This window comes from Penaeus chinensis, chromosome 39, assembly GCF_019202785.1.
Source record: "Penaeus chinensis breed Huanghai No. 1 chromosome 39, ASM1920278v2, whole genome shotgun sequence".
NCBI classification, from domain to species: Eukaryota; Metazoa; Arthropoda; class Malacostraca; order Decapoda; family Penaeidae; genus Penaeus; species Penaeus chinensis.
Window position 1 is genome coordinate 24858456 of NC_061857.1, and position 20000 is coordinate 24878455.

General features: G+C 40.2%; 1 protein-coding gene across 1 annotated transcript in view; it reads left to right on the forward strand.

Annotated features, from left to right (window-relative positions):
- LOC125046520 (kelch domain-containing protein 10-like) overlaps positions 1–11779 on the forward strand; it is an 11856-nt gene extending 77 nt beyond the window's left edge. Inside the window, exons 1-7 of the mRNA XM_047644299.1 lie at positions 1–81; positions 1354–1454; positions 5482–5853; positions 6572–6676; positions 8488–8605; positions 10043–10226; positions 11530–11779. The exon at positions 1–81 is cut by the window's left edge and continues 77 nt beyond it. Of these exons, the coding sequence (XP_047500255.1) occupies positions 30–81; positions 1354–1454; positions 5482–5853; positions 6572–6676; positions 8488–8605; positions 10043–10226; positions 11530–11779 (1182 nt within the window). The 5' untranslated portion in view covers positions 1–29. The remainder of the gene's footprint in view (positions 82–1353; positions 1455–5481; positions 5854–6571; positions 6677–8487; positions 8606–10042; positions 10227–11529) is intronic.
- Positions 11780–20000: the final 8221 nt, after the last annotated feature.

Below are 20000 nucleotides of genomic sequence, written 5' to 3' on the forward strand. Positions count from 1 at the left end.
TATTATCAGTCTTCAGTTAAAATACCAACATGGATTTCCAAGATAACCTGATGGAAGAAATTCAGACTTGGGCGAGCGAAGGTAAGGCTGAAAATAATATCATTAAAACAGATTTTCAATATCATTGTTTTTGTTATTGCCATTATTATTATTATCATCATTATTACTGTCATCCATTATTGACACTATTATTGTTATTATTACTGTTACAATAGGTATCATTATTATTGTCATTATTATTATCATCATTATTTTTATTATCACCATCATCACTATTATTATCATCATCATTATTATTGTTGTTGTTGTTATTGGTATTATCATCATCATTGATACTACTTGTATTATTATTCATATTAACTATTTTTATTATTATCAGTATCATATTTATTACCATTACTATAATGATTCTGATCATATTAAGTTGTAATATAGGATTATTATTACTGTTCTTTTTATTATTATTAATATTATTGTTATTATTATTACTACTGTTATTATCATTATTATTACTATTATCATTTTCATTATTATTATCACTATTATTGTCATTATTGTTATTATAATTATTTTATCATTGTTATTGTAATTAGCTTTTTTGTTATTATTATTATTATAAATATTATCAACATTAATATCATCACCACTATTATTATTATTATTATTATTATTATTATTATTATTATTATTATTATCATTATTATTATTATTACTCTTATTACTCTTATTACCATTATTATTATTACTCTTATTACCATTATTATTATTAATAGTAATGATATTATTATTGTTGTTGTCATTATCTTCATTATTATTATCATCATTGCTATTGTTCTTGCTGTTTTGTGTTTGTTGTTATCATTATTGTATATATATCTATTTATATATCTATCTGTTTATCTACGCCCTTTCTCTCTGCCAATCTGTCTACCATATGTCTGTTTCCCCCCTCCTTTCTCTCTCTCTCCTCATTCTCTCTCTTCCTCTCTCTCTCTCTCTCTCTCTCTCTCTCTCTCTCTCTCTCTCTCTCTCTCTCTCTCTCTCTCTCTCTCTCTCTCTCTCTCTCTCTCTCTCTCTCCTTCTCCCTTTCTCTCTCCTCGCTCTCTCTCTACTTCTCTCTCTCTCTCTCTCTCTCTCTCTCTCTCTCTCTCTCTCTCTCTCTCTCTCTCTCTCCTTCTCTTTCCCCCTCTACTCGCCCCTATCCCCAAGCCTCCTACCTCCTCTTTCTCCCTTTCTCCCTTTTGACTCCCCAGTGCTCACAACTCACTCTTAACCCTCCCTCTCTCCCTTCTTCTCTCCCTCAGGATGCCCCAGTGCTCACAGCTCACTCCTAACCCTCCCTCTCTCCCTCAGGATGCACACCCACAGGGCGCAGTGGTCATCGGATATCCTGTACTGAATCATTCCTCTTCTGTGTGGGCGGCTACCATCCAGACCACGGCCCGCTGCAAGATGTGAGTTCCTTGGATTTTCCGTTTTCTTCGTACTAATGGTATTCCCGTTTTTTTCATACTGATGGTATTTCCGTTTTCTTTGTACTGATGGTATTCCCGTTTTCTTTCATACTGATGGTATTTCCGTATTCTTTGTACTAATGGTATTCCCGTTTTCTTTCATACTGATGGTATTTTCGTTTTCTTTGTACTGATGGTATTCCCGTTTTCTTTCATACTGATGGTATTTTCGTTTTCTTTGTTCTGATGGTATTCCCGTTTTCTTTCATACTGATGGTATTTGCGTTTTCTTTGTATTGATAGTATTCCCGTTTTCTTTGTACTGACAGCATGCTCGTTTTCTGTTGTTGATACTGTGGTCATTGTTGTTATCACCTCTGGTATTGTTAAGTAAAGTAATCGTTTTTGGTAAAATTATTACTGTTATGAATTTGCTTTTATTACTGTTATTTCCATAGCGTTATTGTTGTTTGATTACTCCAGTCGTCATTATCAACGCTGTTGTTAGTATTACTAATTATTATTGTTACTTTTATCATTATAATTATCATAACTGTTAATGTTCTCATGATTATTTTCATTACTATTATTGGTATCACGATTTATTATCATTTCCTAATGAAATTATTATTATTAGTGAATGTATTTTATCATTATCATCCTTAGTATTATTTTTATAACTAGTACAATTTTAAAGATCATATTCATTATCATTACAATTGTTATAAATATCATTGTTATTTTTAGCAGTAGCAGTATTTGCAGAAGTAGTATTGTTATTGTTACACTACCATTATCACGACTATTATCGTTATTATTATTATTATTATTATTATTATTATTATCATTATTATTATCATTATTATTACTAAGATAATATTAATGATAATAGTAATAATTATAATAATAACAAGTTTATTAGTATTAGTATTAGCATCATTATCATTATTAGCATTATTATTATTATTATTATCGGAATTACCATTGCTGTTATCATTGTTATTATCATCATTATGATTATTATCAGTGTCATTATCATTCACTATTACCAATGATATTATCAATATTATCATTATTGTTATTGTTCCTAATATAATTAGCACGAGCATTAGCATCAACTACATTGTCATCTTTTACTGCTATTTTCATTCCGTGAATTATAGACAGATATCGATATATTGCAGTATATATAGATTCAAACATGGAAGCGTGGTTTACAGTACATATATCATGCATTATAGACCCCGCTACTAACCTAACAACAGACTCTCCTTGGCCCAGTCCGTGTAAAAAGCAAGACTATATTTGGTGTCCTGTATTTGGTAATTCTTCTTTTTCTTCTTCTTTTTTCTTCTTCTTCTTCTGGTTAGCCTTACTATTTATTATCTTGTTCTTTGGTTTTGTCCCCTTTACGATTCTTGCTTTTAGAACATTGCACGGTTTCTTCAAGTGAGAGAGAGAGAAAAAAAAATTAGGTGGCCATGCTGAACGAACGATAGGGAGTCCAAAACAGGATTTGGGATCTTTTTTTCTCATATAGTTTAGCGGAGGAAAAGATGGATGAAAATAGCAAACGTCCCTCTAAAACGCATTTCCCAGCGTCCACCTAGAACTGAGCATCACCGACATGGCCAGTAGAACCGAGAGAACTCCCTTGGTCTCGAAAAAACACAGTGTCATCGAGCGAACTCCGTTGCCCTTTAACGGGGAGCCGACGATGCAAATTGACACAGGGCTGAAACAATAGGACAAGCGGAGGAGGAAAGTCTGGGCAAAATACCTCGTAAGGGCCGATGGTTTCGGGTATGTCTGGGGTGTTTCGGGTCACTCAGACACACCCTTGCAACCTCTTACGTTTTCACAATGGCTTTATTTAAGCTCGAAGACCATTATTACACGGATGAAAAGAAAAGGATGGGAGGAGTGGGGATGATCTAGAGGAAGTTTGGGCAAATAACGCAATGGGGAATGTCTCCATTAAGCCGATTATTTGGTTGTTTTGTTGTTGTTCTTGTTTTGTTGTTTTTCTCGTTGTTGGTTGTTTTGTTGTTTGTTGTTTTCTCGTTGTTGGTTGTTTTTCTTTTGGCTGGCGCTTGTTCTCGCTCGTGCCTCTTTGATTTGGGATTAGCTAGGGATTTGCATTTAAGGTTATTTCATAAGAATGGCCAATCAGCAGTTTTGACGAACCTCTTTAAGGTGTAAGATGAAGGACATTATATAAGACAAGATACGTAAATACATATATTTCTTTCTTCCTTGTTAGTTATTTCGCATCACCACGTCTTAAGAATATGAGAGATGTTGCATATCATTCTTAACAGTCTTACACACACACAAAAGAGATCACGCTTTAAGGAAAACCAGTTAATAGGAACGTGAGAAACTCGCACTAGAAGTCATATGCAAATCGCAGGAGATCTCTCAACTTTCTTTTGAAATTTGTCTCGTCTCCACTACGCCATGGCTTTCATCTTTGTGGCTTTACTGCAAAAAGCACAGGCACAAGAGAAAGGTAAAGTGCGTTTGGAGGGTCTGGAGAGTTAAGGACAGTGACGTATTTGGGACGCCAAGGACAGTGAAATATTATTGAGATAATCACATGCGGTACAGAGTTAAGGAGGAAAACAGTATGTACACATCGTGTGTGTATGTGTGTGTGTGTGTGTGTGTATATGTATATGTGTATATATATGTATATATATGTGTTTATTTATATATATACACATTTATCTCTCTATCCCCCCCCCCCCCTCTCTCTCTCTCTCTCTCTGTATATATATATATATATATATATATATATACTCTCTCTCAATCTCTTTCTCATTCTCCTCGACTTCACAGCAATAAAAAAATAAAAAAATGATAATAATAATACATTGTGACAGACACACATCACGAGCGCCATTGTGGGAGTCAGCTTGATGTATCTTCGAGTTCGCTAACCTCTCACGATCCTGATTTTTTTTGGGGGGTGTACTTTCATTAGTATTTGGATTTATGTATATGCATATAAATTGCTTGTCTTCCATTACTTTCTTCTTATTTTTATTCTTCATTTCTTCTTCTACTTCTTCTTTTTCTTCTTCATTCCTTCTTCTTCTTCTTCTTCTTCTTCTCCCAAGCTTCGTGGTTTCGAGAAAAAAAAACGATATTTTTTCATATTTTTCTTCGGTTTTAACGTTTTTTGGTAATGTTTTTATGAACTCATTATTGGTCTCATTAACGCTGTCTTATTTTTTTTCTATATATGTTTCTATTTTTATTGTTATTATACTATTACCATTATGTTTGTTTAATATTTGTTATATATCTCGTCATCTCTTGTGTTATTCTTTCTTCTTCTCTTTTCTCTTCTTTCCTTCCTTCTCCTTCCTCTCCTTCGCCTTCTCCCTTTACCTCTTCTTTTTTTCTTTCTCTATATCTCCCTTTTTCGTTTCCTCCCTTTTCTCTATCATCGGCCTGCGTCACTTGCATTCGTCTTCCTCCTTTCTTCTCCTATTTCCGTATTCATTCTCCTTCTCTTCTTTTCTCCCTTTCTCTTCCTCTCTTTTCCATATTCCTCCTCTATCTCCTCTCTTCTACTTTTCCTTCTTTTATTTTCCTTTCCCCCTTCCTCCGTCTCCTCTCTCCTCCCTTTTCCCTCCTTCCCTCTCTTCCATTCCCTCCCTTCATTTTCCTCTTCTCTTCTCCTATCCTTTCCATCTCCCTCCTTCGCTTCCTCCCTTCTTCTCTTCTTTTTTCCTCACTCTCCTCTCCTCCTTTCCACCCCATTCCTTCGTCTCCTCCTCCTTATCTTCCTATTCCCTCTCTCTCTTTCCCCTCTCTCCCTCCCTGCCTCCTTCATCACGTCCCTCCAACTCTCTCCCTCCTCTCCTCCCTCCTTCATCTTCCTCTTTTCCCCTCCCTTCCATCCCCTCCCTCGTCTCCTTCCTTCTTCCCTCCTTCATCGTCCCTCTCCCTCTCCCTTCCAACCCTTCCTTCTCCATTACATCAGGTAATCGCTAACCCTCCCCCTCCTCTCCCCCAGGTCTGGCGTCTCAACCTCTCGACCGGCGAGTGGGAAAAGCTATCCTCCTCCTCCTCGACGCCCGGAGAAACCGTGTCCCACTGCCTCGTTTCGACTGAGGACGAGCTCCTCCTCTTCGGCGGCACGAGCTTCCCCTTCGGCAGCAGCATCGGCGTCGACGTCCATGCCTGCGACAAGAGGACGGGCGAATGGAGGGCCCTCGAGAGCCACGGCGAGACGCCCCCCGCGCTCTACGGCCAGGCCTCTCGTCGCGTCGGGGACTACGTGTATACTGTAGGAGGGACGTCGGGATATCACTTCTCTTTGCACGCCCACGCCCTCCACCTGCCGACGGGGACGTGGTCCAGCCTCGCCACAAACGACCTCTTCAAGGTGTCGTATTTCGTCGATTTAAAGTACCCTTTTCTTTCTTTTATTTTTATTTCTTGTTTTAAGACGTTATCTTTCTTTCTCGCTTTGTGTTTTTTTTTTTTTTTTTTTACTTAAGATCCTTTCCCTTTTGATTTCTCTATCCGATTTCCGATATTCAAAATGATAAACTAAATATTTTGTTATATTATATTATTTTAGAGAGAGAGAGAGAGAGAGAGAGAGAGAGAGAGAGAGAGAGAGAGAGAGAGAGAGAGAGAGAGAGAGAGAAAGGGGGGGAGAGAAAGAGAGGGGGGAAAAGAGACAGAGAGAGAAAGATAAAGAGAGATAGAGAAAGAGAGAGAGAGAGAGAGAGAGAGAGAGAGAGAGAGAGAGAGAGAGAGAGAGAGAGAGAGAGAGAGAGAGAGAGAGAAAGAGAGAGAGAGAAAGAGAGAGAGAGAGAGGGGGGAGAGAGAGAGAGGGGGGGGGGGAGAGAGAGAGAGAGAGAGTTAAAGAGAAAGAGAGAGAGAGAGAGAGAGAGAGAGAGAGAGCGAATGAGAGAATCAAATCCAAAACCAAAAGTCAGAAGTTAAAGTCATCTTCACCACAGGATGAGGAACCGTCGATAGAGATAGACAGAGACAAACAAACCAAGCAAACAAACAGATACAAAGATAGAGCGCATTGTTGCTTATCCACCACTTAATCAAGGAAACCCGTGACCCTGTTATTTTCACCCCAGGGCGAGGAACCGTCGGGGAGATACCGGGCGGAGATCGGCGTTGTTCCGGGTCGCATTGTGGTGGTCGGAGGAGCCGCCGCTTCCTCTGTCTACCCGCTGGATGAGGTGAGTTTCGTCTCAGTAAAAATAATAATAATAATAACAATGATAATAAGCTGATAGATAAAAGGGCTAAATAATATCTCGTAATATGAATAAGATTTGGTTCGTCCAAATAAGAAAAACAAAATCGGTTGGTAGAGAAAAGGATTTTGTAAATGTATTTTTAAGAATAAAGAAAAGATGATAATTAGGAAATAAATAATTAATTGATTCGGAGGTAATGAGATCGTGTTAATTATTCATAGATGATTGAGTTTTCATTTTATTATCTGATGAGGATTTTTTTAAGAGAAATATATTCGATAATAGTTAATGAAGTGAATGATTAATCACGAAATGAAAAGATAAAAATGAAGTCAAAATAAAATGAATAGAAATGTGAAAGTTAGAAACCAAACCAATTAACTTTTTTTTTTTTTTGTCTTTATTTCTTCTTTTCTCTCTTTTTCTCCTTTTTCGCGAACAAGTAAATGATCTAGACTTGCTAATTACTTGCTTAAAAAACAATTGCAAACATTCAAGATTTCCATAAATTTACTTCCGAAAACTTCACTTGTAAAGTGTTTGTGAAAAATCATTATTTTATTTTTATTTGTATTTCTTTAATGTAATGTAGGTGCGTTATGCGTGCTTGTATTTATATGCACGACTTAAAGTTACTTAAAATACCAGACTATATGTAAAAAATAAATTAAAAATTAAACGAAATGCAGCCATGCAATATTTCCACAAGTTTCCTTCGAGAAAGTTCCCCTGAAATTCCCAGCTGATGGAGAAGGTCTTCAGACACGTTTACAAAAGATGAATTTATTTATGCGGACAAAATAAGGCTGTATGAGAATAAGTCAGTTCCAAAGACAACATTGACCTGTTTTGTTTTGTTTTTATACTGAGCATATATTACTGTTTTCTTCTTCTTCTTCGCTTTAAGAATAAAAAATATATGTTAGATTGTAAAGTAAAGGCTTAATTTTGCAAGTGGATAAAAGCGAATTGTGAAAATTAGAGATTCAAATTTTCTAATATCTTTTAATTGTGATAGCTAAGCTAATCGAATAAGGAGCAATATTTGACAGCCAAGACCCCTCAGTCAGCTCTAAATAAGATCGGAATTCCCTTCACACTCCTTACGTCCTCCAATTTTTTCTTCACCAAGTTGCTCAACCAGATTTCATCAGCTGATTCTTAGTAATCGGGAGAAAAAAAACAAAATAAAGTAATAACCAACAGACAAACAAACCAAAAGGAAGTAAAGAAAACAAAAAATAGGCTTACCTAAGGTTAAGAAGTGTTACTCAGCTGAAGAAAATGATGAGTCATGGAGAAGTCTTACTGGTATGATCGTTCTTGTCAGTGGACGTTGTAATCTGGCGTCTCTCTGTCTCTCTGTTTAAGGAACTATGTCTTGTCTGTGTTGCCTGCTTTTTTTTCGTATCTCTGTCTATCTGTATATGTACTTACATACATACATACATTTATATACATATATACGTACGTCCAGTCATCCATACACAACTATATATGTGTGTGTGTGTGTGTGTGTGTGTGTGTGAGTGTGTGTGTGTCTGTATGTACATACATACGACGTATATTTAAATACACACATGTCTCCTATTTTTCTTCTTCTTTCTCCTCATCCTTCTCCTACCCGCACCCCCTCCTCTTTCTCCTCCTCCTCCTCCTCCTCTCCTCACCTTAGGAAAATATTTCCCTCTCTCCATTCTCAATTTCTCGGAATTCCCTCTCGAGACCAGTACCTGTTCTCAAGCATTTACAAGAGCTTCTGATTGCAATGGCGTGTTTCCCCAACTCAGGTGCCTGTACTAGATGTCGATACCGGAAAGTGGGCGGTTAAGAAAACCAACCCTGACCCACTCGTTCACGCCCACCCCAGCCCACGTCGGTGCCATGCTGCTGTTCAGAGGGGGAAAGGTGAGGCAGTTGGTTTATTTCATGTCTTTGATTCATAGTTTTTTTTTTTTTTTTTTTTTGGGGGGGGGGCGAGAGGGAGGGAGGGAGGGAGGGATGGAAGGACAGTCAGTCTGTCAGTCAGACAAAGAAAGAAATGTAAAAGAGAGAGAGAGAGGGGGGGGGGGTAGACAGACAGACAGAAAGAAATGTAAGAGAGAGAGAGAGAGAGAGAGAGAGAGTGAGAGAAAGAGAAAGACAGACAGAAAGAAATGTATGAGAGAGAGAGAGAGAGAGAGAGTGACAGACAGACATAAAGAAATGTTAGAGAGAGAGAGAGAGAAAGTGACAGACAGACAGAAAGAAATATAAGAGAGAGAGAGAGAGAGAGAGAAAGTGACAGACAGACAGAAAGAAATATAAGAGAGAGAGAGAGAGAGAGAGAGAGAGAGAGAGAGAGAGAGAAAGTGACAGACAGACAGAAAGAAATGTAAGAGAGAGAAAGAGAGAGAGAAAGTGACAGACAGACAGAATGAGATGTAAGAGGGAGAGAGAGAGAGAGAGAGAAATTGACAGACAGACATAAATCAATGTAAGAGAGAGAGAGAGAGATGGAGATAGAGACAATCAGACAGAGGTAGATACAAAAAGAGAATGATCTTGCATCTGCCATATAGATAACTTGTTGCCAAAAGTTTCCCAAAATTTGTGAACTAAAAGGAGTTACCAAGCAAATGCAAAAACTGTTGCATGAATCAACAAATAGGAAATTCTTTTTCTTGTGCTTATTTCCCCCAGACAATGCAAGGATTTTATTCCTGCCTCTCCCCTCAACACTTAATGCATGTTGGAACTAGAGATGATGGTGATGAAAATAATATTGATAAAAGATGATACTTATGATCATGATGTTGACGATGATAAAGATGACGATAATGCTAGTAATAATGATGACGATGATAAAGATGACGATAATGCTAGTAATAATGATGAAAATTATAATAGTAACAATAATAACAACAACAATAAGAATAAACATGATAATAACAACAATAATAAAAATGATAATATCAACAACAATAATAACAATGATAATAACAACAACGATAATAACAATGATAATGACAACAACAATAATAACAATTATAATAATAACAACAACAATAATAACAATGATAATAACAACAATAATAACAATGATAATGACAACAACAACAATAATAACAATGATAATAATAACAATAATAACAATTATAATAACAACAACAATAATAACAATGATAACAACAATAATAACAATGATAATAACAACAACAATAATAACAATGATAATAACAACAATAATAACAATGATAATAACAACAACAATAATAACAATGATAATAACAACAACAACAATAACAATGATAATAACAACAATAACAGCAATATTAATCAAACAACAACCCTTCCTCTCTCCAGACCTGTACATCATCGGGGGCACAGACGGCACCGAGATTTTTGACGATGTTTGGAAGCTGGACTTGCACTCGCTGTCGTGGGCGCGTCTTGCTCTCGTCCTCCCCCGCCCACTCTATTTCCACGACGCTGCAGTCACGCCCGTAAGTAGTGTTGGGTTGTGTTATGGGCGCGGGGGGGGGGGGGAGTTGTGTGTGTGTGTGTGAGAGTGTGTGTGTGAGTGAGTGTGTCTGTGTCTGTGTCTGTGTGTGTGTGTGTTTAATGGGTGTGTGTATGTTTTAATGTTTTTGTTTGAGTATGGGCTTGTTTGTTTGATTGTGTGTGTTTGTGTTTCTTTGTATATGTGTTTGATTGTTTGTGTGTGTGTGTCTGTATGCGTGTGTGTGTTTCTTTGTTTATGTGTGCGTGTGTGTGTGTGTGTGTTTCTTTGTATATGTGTGTTTGTTTGTTTGATTGTGTGTATGTGTGTGTGTTTCTTTGTGTATGTGTGTTTGCTTATTTGACTGTTTTGTGTGTGTGTCTATATATGTGTGTTTCTTTGTATATGTGCGTTTGTTTGATTGTGTGTGTGTGTGTATGTGTGTGTGTGTGCGAGTGTTATTCAGGACTCCATTACAACGTAACCAGAAATACAGTAAAAAGAGAGAGAGAGATAAAAATAAAATAACAATAATAATAATAACAAACTCACAGATTAATAAATAAAAAAACAAACAAGAATAACAACAACAACAACTAAACACAATCCAAAACAACAAAAACAGAACAAAGACAAGGCACATCAGAGTACAGAAAGAAAGTTGAAGAAAAAGAAAAAGAAAAAAGAAACATAGGATACGTGATATTTAACCCGAGTCCCGCCTGAGGTTAACCGGCCGCCCGAACTCCTGTGTTTCTTTCCTGTCACTAGAGTTAGACCTTGAGAGAGTTGTCTTGAAATAAATGGAGTGAGAGATGTTTGTAATAAGAGTGAGAGGGGAGAAAATGGGGATTTTCTTTCTTTCTTTCTTTCTTTTTATCTGTGTGTGTGTGTGTGTGTCTTTCTTTCTGGTTGTCTTCCTCTTCTCTCTTCCTCTCCTCCCTTCTTCTCTCTTCCTCTCCTCCCTTTCTCTTTCTTCCCCCTCTCTTCCACCTCCTTGTTATCTCCTTTTTCTTCCTTCATTCTTATCATTTCTTATTATTTCATATTAATTCTTCTTCTTCCTACTCTTCTCGTTTCTCTTCTGCCTCCTCCTTCTCCTTTTCCCCTTTCTCCCTCTCCTCTCTCTCCTCTCATCCTTCTCCTCTCTTCCTCTCATCCCTTCTCCTCTCTTCTTCTCCTTCTTGAATAATTTACGTATAAAAATAATTGTTCCAGGAAATAACAAAACAATTTCCATGTGTTATTGCCCCTTCTCTCGAAAGCAAGCAAACAAACAAACAAAAACACGAAAGCCTAAACAAACAACAAACAAAACCGTACTAACGAAGGACCCTTTTTTCCCGCGCAGAAGGGTGTTCTTTTTACGCCGGGGGCCCCTGGCCCTCGCTCGCAAGAGGTCTTCGTCGCTATTTCGAGCCAGGCTAGACGCGCCTCCTCTCCTCGAGGCTGCTTGGGAGTCCTTCGCCAGCCACTGCCCCACGATCATCACGCCCTTGCCCGCCTCCGTCACGCCCTCGAGTGCGACGCCCACAGCCCACGATTTCCTGGCCGCGGGCGTGCCTCGGAGACTCATGCAAAGGCTGGTCAAACTGCACTGAAACAACGGAAAAAGAGTCCCCGTTTCCCCTCGACGAAGAGACCTTTTTTTTTTTGGTCGTTTTGCATTTTGGACTTGTCCGCGAGGCGAGCGGAGAGCGGCGGAGAATAGGATACCTCAGATGAGAAAAAGAAAGATGGGAGAGCGAGAGAAAGAGAAGAAAAGGAAGAGAAGCGAGAGAAAGGAAGAGAAGAGAGAAAAGGGGAAGAGAGAGAGAGAGAGAGGAGAAGAGAGAGAGAGAAGAGAGAAGAGAGAGAGAGAAGCAGTCAGTCAACCGCGAGAGATATTCACGGAGAAATAATTTAGCGAAGCTCTCTCTCCCTCTTCCTCATCCCCCCTTCGAAACTTTCCCCCGAAGCTGAAACGTTTCGCACAATCCTCCCCGTTTCGAAACAGACTACCTCACTCACCTCCTGCCGACGTCCCCACGAGAAGGGACATCACCTCCAGCGCCGAGTAGATACTCCAGAAAGGTGCAGCTGTGTAGGTGAAGGTGACAGCGTCCAAGGCACCTTCTCCCACACCGCAAGGAAGTGTGTTGGGGCCACGTGACTCCGTTGAGAACGTTTCACTCGACGCCCGAATCCCGTTGGAACTTTTGTTTATTCTTAAGACACGTTCTACGTTGGAATGTAATATCTGTTTCTCTGTTTGTTTTAAAAAGAGAGATATTTTATGGCAGAATGTGCCTTGTTTCTTTGTTTTATAGATGCTATATGTTAGAAAGTTATATTCCTGTTTTTGTTCAAGAGATATGTTTTATGTAAGAAAGTGATATATATTTCTCTGTTTCTTCCAGAGATATGTTCTCTATTAGAATGTGATATTTGTTTATTTGTCTGTTCTCAAAAGATGTTCTGTGTTAGAAAGTAATAGTCGTGTTTTTGTTTCTTCCAAAGATATATTCTATGTTAGAATGTGATATTCGTTTCTTTGGAAATGCGTTGATATAGTATATATTTTATATTGTTATTTGTAAATTATTAAATATTTTAGATGTTTGCGTGTGTGTTGTTCTGATCACCCAAAAACAAGCGATTGATTCTGAATGCCATTAGAATTACTTATGATAAATACCAGAAAATTCGAAAAAAATGGTTTTTTTCATTTACAAAAATATTTAATAATGAACCGATATTTTTGGCATTATTATTATCATTATGAAGTGCAATTATTTATTAATACATAATTTTTTCAATTTTTAAACCCCTTTCTACTAAGTGAAATTAGTAACGTAAACCCATTTTGGCAAATTGAAGGGGAAATAACATGTTCTTTTTTCATTTTCTACACACATAAACAAAACATAAATACAAAACCAAACATGGTGAATTATTTGTGATAAATAACGGTTTGTATAAACTAGATATATGCCTCATTATCAAATAATTAGCAAAACTGTTAAGAATCGACCACATGCCGAGGGGGAGGTAAAATGCTCAGGAGAACAGCCACTGGACAGGCAATTCCGCTAACCACCCAACCGCATCATCATAAAAGAATGGTCATAAATCGTTTACAAAACCATACATTACTTATACACATAATATATTCATATCAGCAGCAGCAGAAAAGCCTAAATTGAAATTTCCCTTTAAATTTTGCAAAGCGAGTTAGGGTGGCTGTTCCACTGAGTAGGCTACCTGCCAAAGCTTTTAAATTTTTTAAACCCCTTACGGTAATGGGTTTATTAAATCTTCAAATGGTTTAACCAACTGTTGATTTTTAAGAGAGAAGAAAGGAAGGGGGGAGAGAAAAAGGAGAGAGAAAAGAGAGAGAGAGAGAGAGAGAGAGAGAGAAGAGAGAAAGGGGAGAAAAAGCAGAGGGGAAAAGGAGAGAAAAAAAGGGGGGAAAAAAAAAAAAAAAAGAAAAAAAGGGAGAAAGGGAGGAAAAAGAAGGGGGGGGAAGAGAAAAGAGGAGAAAGAGAGAGAGAGGAAAGGGAGAGAGAAGAGAGGGGAAAGGGAAGAAAGGGGGGGGGAAAAGAAAGGGAAAAAAGGGGAGAGGGGAGAGAGAGAGAAAGAGAGAGAGAAAAGGGAAAGAAAAAGGGAGAGGGAGGGGAAGAAAAGAGAGAGAAAAGAGAGGAGAGAGGAGGAGGGGAGGAGGAGAGAGAAAAGGGAGAGAAGAGAAAAGAAAGGGGAGAGAGAGAGAGAGAGAAGGGGAAGGAGAGGAGAAGAAGAGAAAAGAGAGAGAGAGAAAAAAAAGGAGAAAAGGGGGAAAAAAGGGAAAAAAAAAAGGGAAAAAGAGGGAGGAAGGTTTTAAAAAGAGGAAAAGGGGGGGGGAAAAAAAGAAAAAAAGAAAGAAAAAGGAAAGAAAAGGGAGGGGAAAAATTTAGAAAAGAAAAGGGAATAAAAAGAGGAAAAAAAGAGGTTTATACAAACACTCCGAACCCTTTTTTTGGGCTGGGCAAAAAATTTAAGTAAATAAAAGAATTTCGACCTAAGTATGTAGTAACAGATACAGTAACCATTTAATACGCAAATACCTTTCTAAAGAAAAAACAGAAATGCCCACTCTTTTAACCATATAGGGTCATATTCTATTTCATTAAAATTATAAATTTATGTTTCATTTTTTCTGGTCGACTTTTATCATCAATATTAGCATGATAACAGTGGTCATTATCACTGATTATGGTTGTGATTATGATTATCATTATTGTTATTATTATCATTGCTATTGATATTGTTATGATCATCCTTTTCACAAAATTATTATTATTATTATTATTTTTAATCAATTATTGTTGTTTTTGTCGTTGTCGTTGGCTGTGAGTTTTTCCCTTATTGGGGAACATTATGATTTTCCCATTATTTGGGTTTTTTAAAATCATTTCATTAGCATCATTATTATCATTAATAAAAAAAAATCACATTAGAAACTTTTGCTACCATCATTTATTGCTTTTATTACTACCGTCATTTTTAGAATCATTGTTTATATTCATGACAAAATAATCACACCCTCTTAATACCATTACACCAATTAATACAATATTTCATCAAGATTGATAAAGTGACAGACATGCAGGGGAAAAAAAAAAAAAATTACTTATCATACCAAAACCTTTTTTTTTTTTTTTTTTTTTTTTTTTTTTTTGCTGACTTAAAGAGAAAAATTTCCCTGACCACAAAGGTCGATCCACCAAGAGGGATTTAAAAAAAAAGGTGTTATTAGGTCAATGAACGAGTGGGAAAAAAAGAGAGAAAGAGAAAAGGAGAGAAAGAGAGAGAAAGAGAAGAGAGAGAAGAGGAAGGGGAAAAGGAGAGGAGAGAGAGAAAAGAGGAGAGAGAGAGAGAGAGAGGAGAGAAAAGGGAGAAGAAAGGGAAAGAAAGAGAGAGAGAAAAAAGAAGAGAGAGAGAGAGAGACAGAGACAGAGAAGATAGAGAGAAAAGAAAAAAGAGAAAAGAGAGAAGGGGGATAGAGAGAGAGAGAGAGAGAGAGAGGAGAGAAAAGGAAAGAGAGAGAGAGGGAGAGAAAAGAGAGAGGGGAAGAGAAGAGAAAGAGAAGAGAGAAGAAGAGACAGAAGAGAGAGAGACAGAGAAGAGATAGAAGAGAGAGAGATAGAGAGAAAGAAAGAGCGAGAGACCATTCAACCGAAGTCTGTCTGACTGACTCGAACATGATCAAAACATCATTTTATGAGCGTTTGTTTTGAAAGCGAAGCGTGCGACAAAACACTGTGCGTAAGTTGAAAGTAAGTTTCTTTGGGGGTGAATAAAGGTTGCCTAAAAAAAAGTAAAGAAAATATTTATTTCGAAGGAGAAAGAGAATGATAGAGAGGGGGAGAAGGAAAAGATAGAGGGGGAGAAAGGAGAGAGAGAGGGGGGAAAAAGAGAGAGGAGGGGAGAGAGGAAGAAAAGGAGGAGAAGGGAGAAAGGAAAAAGAAAGAGGGGAGAGGGGAAAGAGAGAGAAAAGAGAGAGAGAAGGGGGAGAAGAGAAGAGAGAGAGGAGAGAGTGGAGAGAGAGGAGAGAAGAGAGAGAGAGAGAGGGGGGGGGGGGGAAGAAAGAGAATAATGAAAGAGATAGAGGGGAGGGGGGAAAAAGAGTGGGGGGAAAGGAGGGGGGGGAGGGAAAGGGAAATGGGGGGGAGGGGAAGGAGAAAGGGGAAAAAAAGAGGGGGAAGGTGGGAATAGGGAGGGGGGAGGGGAGAGAAAGAAGAAGAGGGGGGGAGAGAAGAGAGAGAGGAGGGAGAAGGGAAAAGAGAGGAGAGGGGAAAGAGGAGAAAAGAGGAGAGAAGAGAGAGAGAGAATGAGAGAGAGAGAGTAGAAGAAAGAAGGAGGAGAGAAAAAAAGAGAAAAAAAGGGGGGAGAAAAGGGGGGAGAAAGGAGGAGGAGAGAGGGAGGGGGGGGGGAAGAAGAGGAGATAAGTCAAGAAATGGTAGACAGGACATCCATCTCTTCGAAATGGTCTCGTTAAATGTCTCTGCGTGTGTCTGCAGGTATCCCCATGCGTGCGAAACGTGTGTGATTACGGGGAGACGGTGAGGTGAGCGGCACACTCTAATTTATGGAGCGCTGTTGGAATCGGGTGCGGGTGGTAGCGGCAGTGTAATGCCCTCCTGCACTCGGCCGCGCTCGCTGCCCGGCTCGCTCGGGGGAAGACTCCCGTTCCCCAATTGTATACACATACATACATAAACACACACACACATAAAATGTGTGGTTGAGTGTGGTGAGTGGTGTGTGCCCTTTAAATAATAGATATTATATAGATAAGTAGATATAGATATAGATATGAGATAGACAGATATAAATATACATAATATATATATATATATACTATATGCACATATATTGTGTGTGTAGCACACACACACACACACACACACACACACACACACACACATATATATATATAATATATATATTATATATATATATATATATGTATGTATGTGTAACTCACACACACACACATACATATACATATATATCCATATAATTCATATATATATATAAATATATATAAAGAGTGTGTGTGTGTGGTGTGTGTGTGTGGGTGTGTGATGTGAGTGGTGTGGTGTGTGTGTGTGTATGTATATTTATGTAAGTATGTAATGTATGTAAGAATGTATGTATATGTATGTAAGCATAATGTATGAATTATGTTTATTATGTATGTATAAGTATGTATGTATGTCTATATGAATATATACATACAACATATAATAATTTATATATATAATATATATATATGTGAGTGTGTGTGTTGTGGTGGTGTGTGTGAGAGTGTGCGTTGTGTATGGTATATAGTATATAAATATAATATATATATATATATTTATATGTTATAATGAATATATGTATATATGAGCATATAAGATACAAATATATATTATTTATTTATTTTCTTATTCATTTATGTATAACAAATGTACAGACATACCACACACACACAAACACACCACACACACACACACACACACACACACACACACTCACACATATATATATATATATAATATATAAATAATAAGATAAAATATAAACAGAGGAGAGAGAGAGAAAGAGAGAGAGAGAGAGAGAGAGAGAGAGAGATAGAAAGAGAGAGAGGGGGTGGTCTACAAGGAAAGATAAACCTCTAAATGTGGAAGACGATACATACGCTGACACATACAACGACAAAACAAGCCACAGGCAAAACCGAGAGCAGAGAAGCACGAGGCAGCGCTTGCTTGCTTCCATCGAGTGCGCATTCCGCTTCTTCAATCTTTTCGCCTCGCACGCGCATCCTGCCTGAGTCCGCGAGCACGAGAGGCGGGCAGTGGGAGGAGGAGGAGGAGGGTTCACGCACAACCCCCCTCCCAATCTTTTTGCTCCCCGAATGCAAGCAATTTCAGCCTTAGTGATTTCATGGCGCTCTCTCTCTCCCCCCGCTTCACCCCGGGATATGTGTGGGCCATGCTAGCGGGGTGGAAGACAATGGACACTGGACTGTGCGGACGCTAAGACCAACAGAGCTACATAAGACGGGGTGCTCCCTCGCTCGCTCGCGCGCTCGCTCGCGCGTTCGCTCGCTTGCTCTCTCTCTCTCTCTCTCCTCCTCCTCTCTCTGCTCTCTCCTCTCGTCTCCTCCTCATCTCTCTCACTCTCTCTCTCTCTCCTTCGCCTTCTCCTTCTCCTCCTACCAATCCTCTTCCTCCTCCTCCTCCTCCTCCTCCCCTTCCTCCCCTCATGTTCCTACTCCTACTCCGCCTCCCCCGTCTCCACCACCACCGCCACCACCACCTCCTCCTCCACCTCCTCCTCCTCCTCCTCCCCCTCCTCCTCCCTCCTCCTCCTCCTCCGCCTCCTCTTCCTCCTCCTCCTCCTCCTCCTCCTCCGTCCACCACCACCACCACCACCTCCTCTACCACCACCTCCTATTCCTCCCTTCCTCTCCTCCTCCCCGCCTCCCTTCCTACTTATATTCTCATACCTTCTCCTCCTCCACCTGTTTCCCTCCTTCTGCTCCTCCTTCTCCTCTTCCTTCTCCTCCTCCTCCTCTTTCTCTTCCTCCCCCTCTTATTTATCCTCTTCCTTCTCCTCTTCCATCTCCTATTTCTCCTCCTTCTTCTCCTCCTCTTCTTTCATCTCCTGCTCCTCCTCTTCCTTCTCCACCTCCTCCATCTCCTCCTCCTTCTTTTCCTTCTCCTTTTCCTTCTCCTTTTCCTTCTCCTCTTCCTCCTCATTCTCATCCTCATCCTCTTCCATCTACTCCTTCTCCCCCCCCCTCCTCCTTCTCCTCCTCTTCTTCCCTCAACTACTCCATCTCTTTCTCTTCCTTCTCTTCTTCTCCTCCTCCTCCTTCTCCTCCCCCTCTTTTTACTTCTCCACCTCCTCCCTCTTCCTTCTCCCTCCTCCCCCCCTCCTCCTCCTCCTCCTCCTCCTCCATCTCTTTTTTCCCTTCTCTTCTCACTCTTCACCTCCTCGCCCTCGCCCCTCCTCCTCCCCCCTCCTCCTCCTCCTCCTCCCTCCTCCTCCTTCTCCTCCTCCTCTTCCATGTCCTCCTCCCTCCACTCCCTCTACTTATCCTCCTCCTTCTCCTTCTCCTTCTCATCCTCCTCCATCTCCTCTCCTCCTCCTCCTCCTCATCTTCATCCTCCTCCTCCCCCTCCTCCTTCTCCTCCTAAACCACCTCTTCCTTCTCCTCCTCCTCCTCCTCCTCCTCCTCCTCCACTTCCTACTCCTCTTCCTCATCCTCTTCCTTCTTCTCCTCCTCCTCCACCTCTTCCTCCTCCTCCTCCTCCTCCCCTCCTCCTCCTCCTCCTCCTCCTCCCCACTTCCTACTCTCTCTTCCTCATCCTCTTCCTTCTTCTCATCCTCCTCCATCCTTCCTCCTCCTGGTCCTCCTCCTCTTCCTCTCCCTCTTCTCCTCCTCCTCTTCCTTCTCCTCCTCCTCCTTCTCCTCCTCCTCCTTCTCCTCCTTCTCCTCCTCCTCTTTCTCTCCTTCCTCCTCCCCTTTCTACTTTCTCCATCTCCTTATCCCCTCCTCTCTCTCCTCCTCCCCTCCTCCTCCCCCTCCTCCTCCTCCTCCTCCTCCTCCCTCCTCCTTCTCCTCACCCCCTCCTCCTCCTCCTCCTCCTCCTCACCTCCCTCTCCTGCTCCTCCTCCTCCTCCATCTCCTCCTCCTCCCTCCTCCATCTTCATCCTCCTCCTTCCCCCTCCTCCTTCTCCTCCTAACCACCTCTTCCTTCCTCCTCCTCCCCCCTCCTCCCACTTCCTAATCCACTTCCTCATCCTCTCCTCTTTCTCCTCCTCCTCTTCCTCTTCCTTCTCCCCCTCCTCATCCTTCTTCCTCCTCCTCCTTCTCCTCCTTCTTCCCCCCCCTCCCCCCCTCTTTCTTCTTCCTCCCCACCTTCTAATTCTCCTTCACCTTCCTCCTCCTCCTCCTCCTCCTCCTCCCCTCCTCCTCCTCCTCCATCTCTTTCTCCTCCTTCTCCTCCTCCTCCTCCTTCTCATCCTACTCATCCTCCTCCTCTTCCTCCTCCTACTCCTTCTCCCTTCCTTCTCTTCCTCCTCCTCCTCCTCTTCCTTCTCCTCTTCTTCTCTTCCTCCTCCTCCTTCTCCTCATCCTCATCCTCATCCTCATCCTTTTCTTCTTCTCCTCTTCCTCCTTCTCCACCTCTTCCTCCTCCTCCTTCTGCTCCTCCTCCTCCTTCTCCTTCTCCTCCCCCCCTCTTTCTTCTCTTCATCTCTTCATCTCCTGCTCCTCCTCCTCCCCCTCCAACCCTCCTTCTCCTC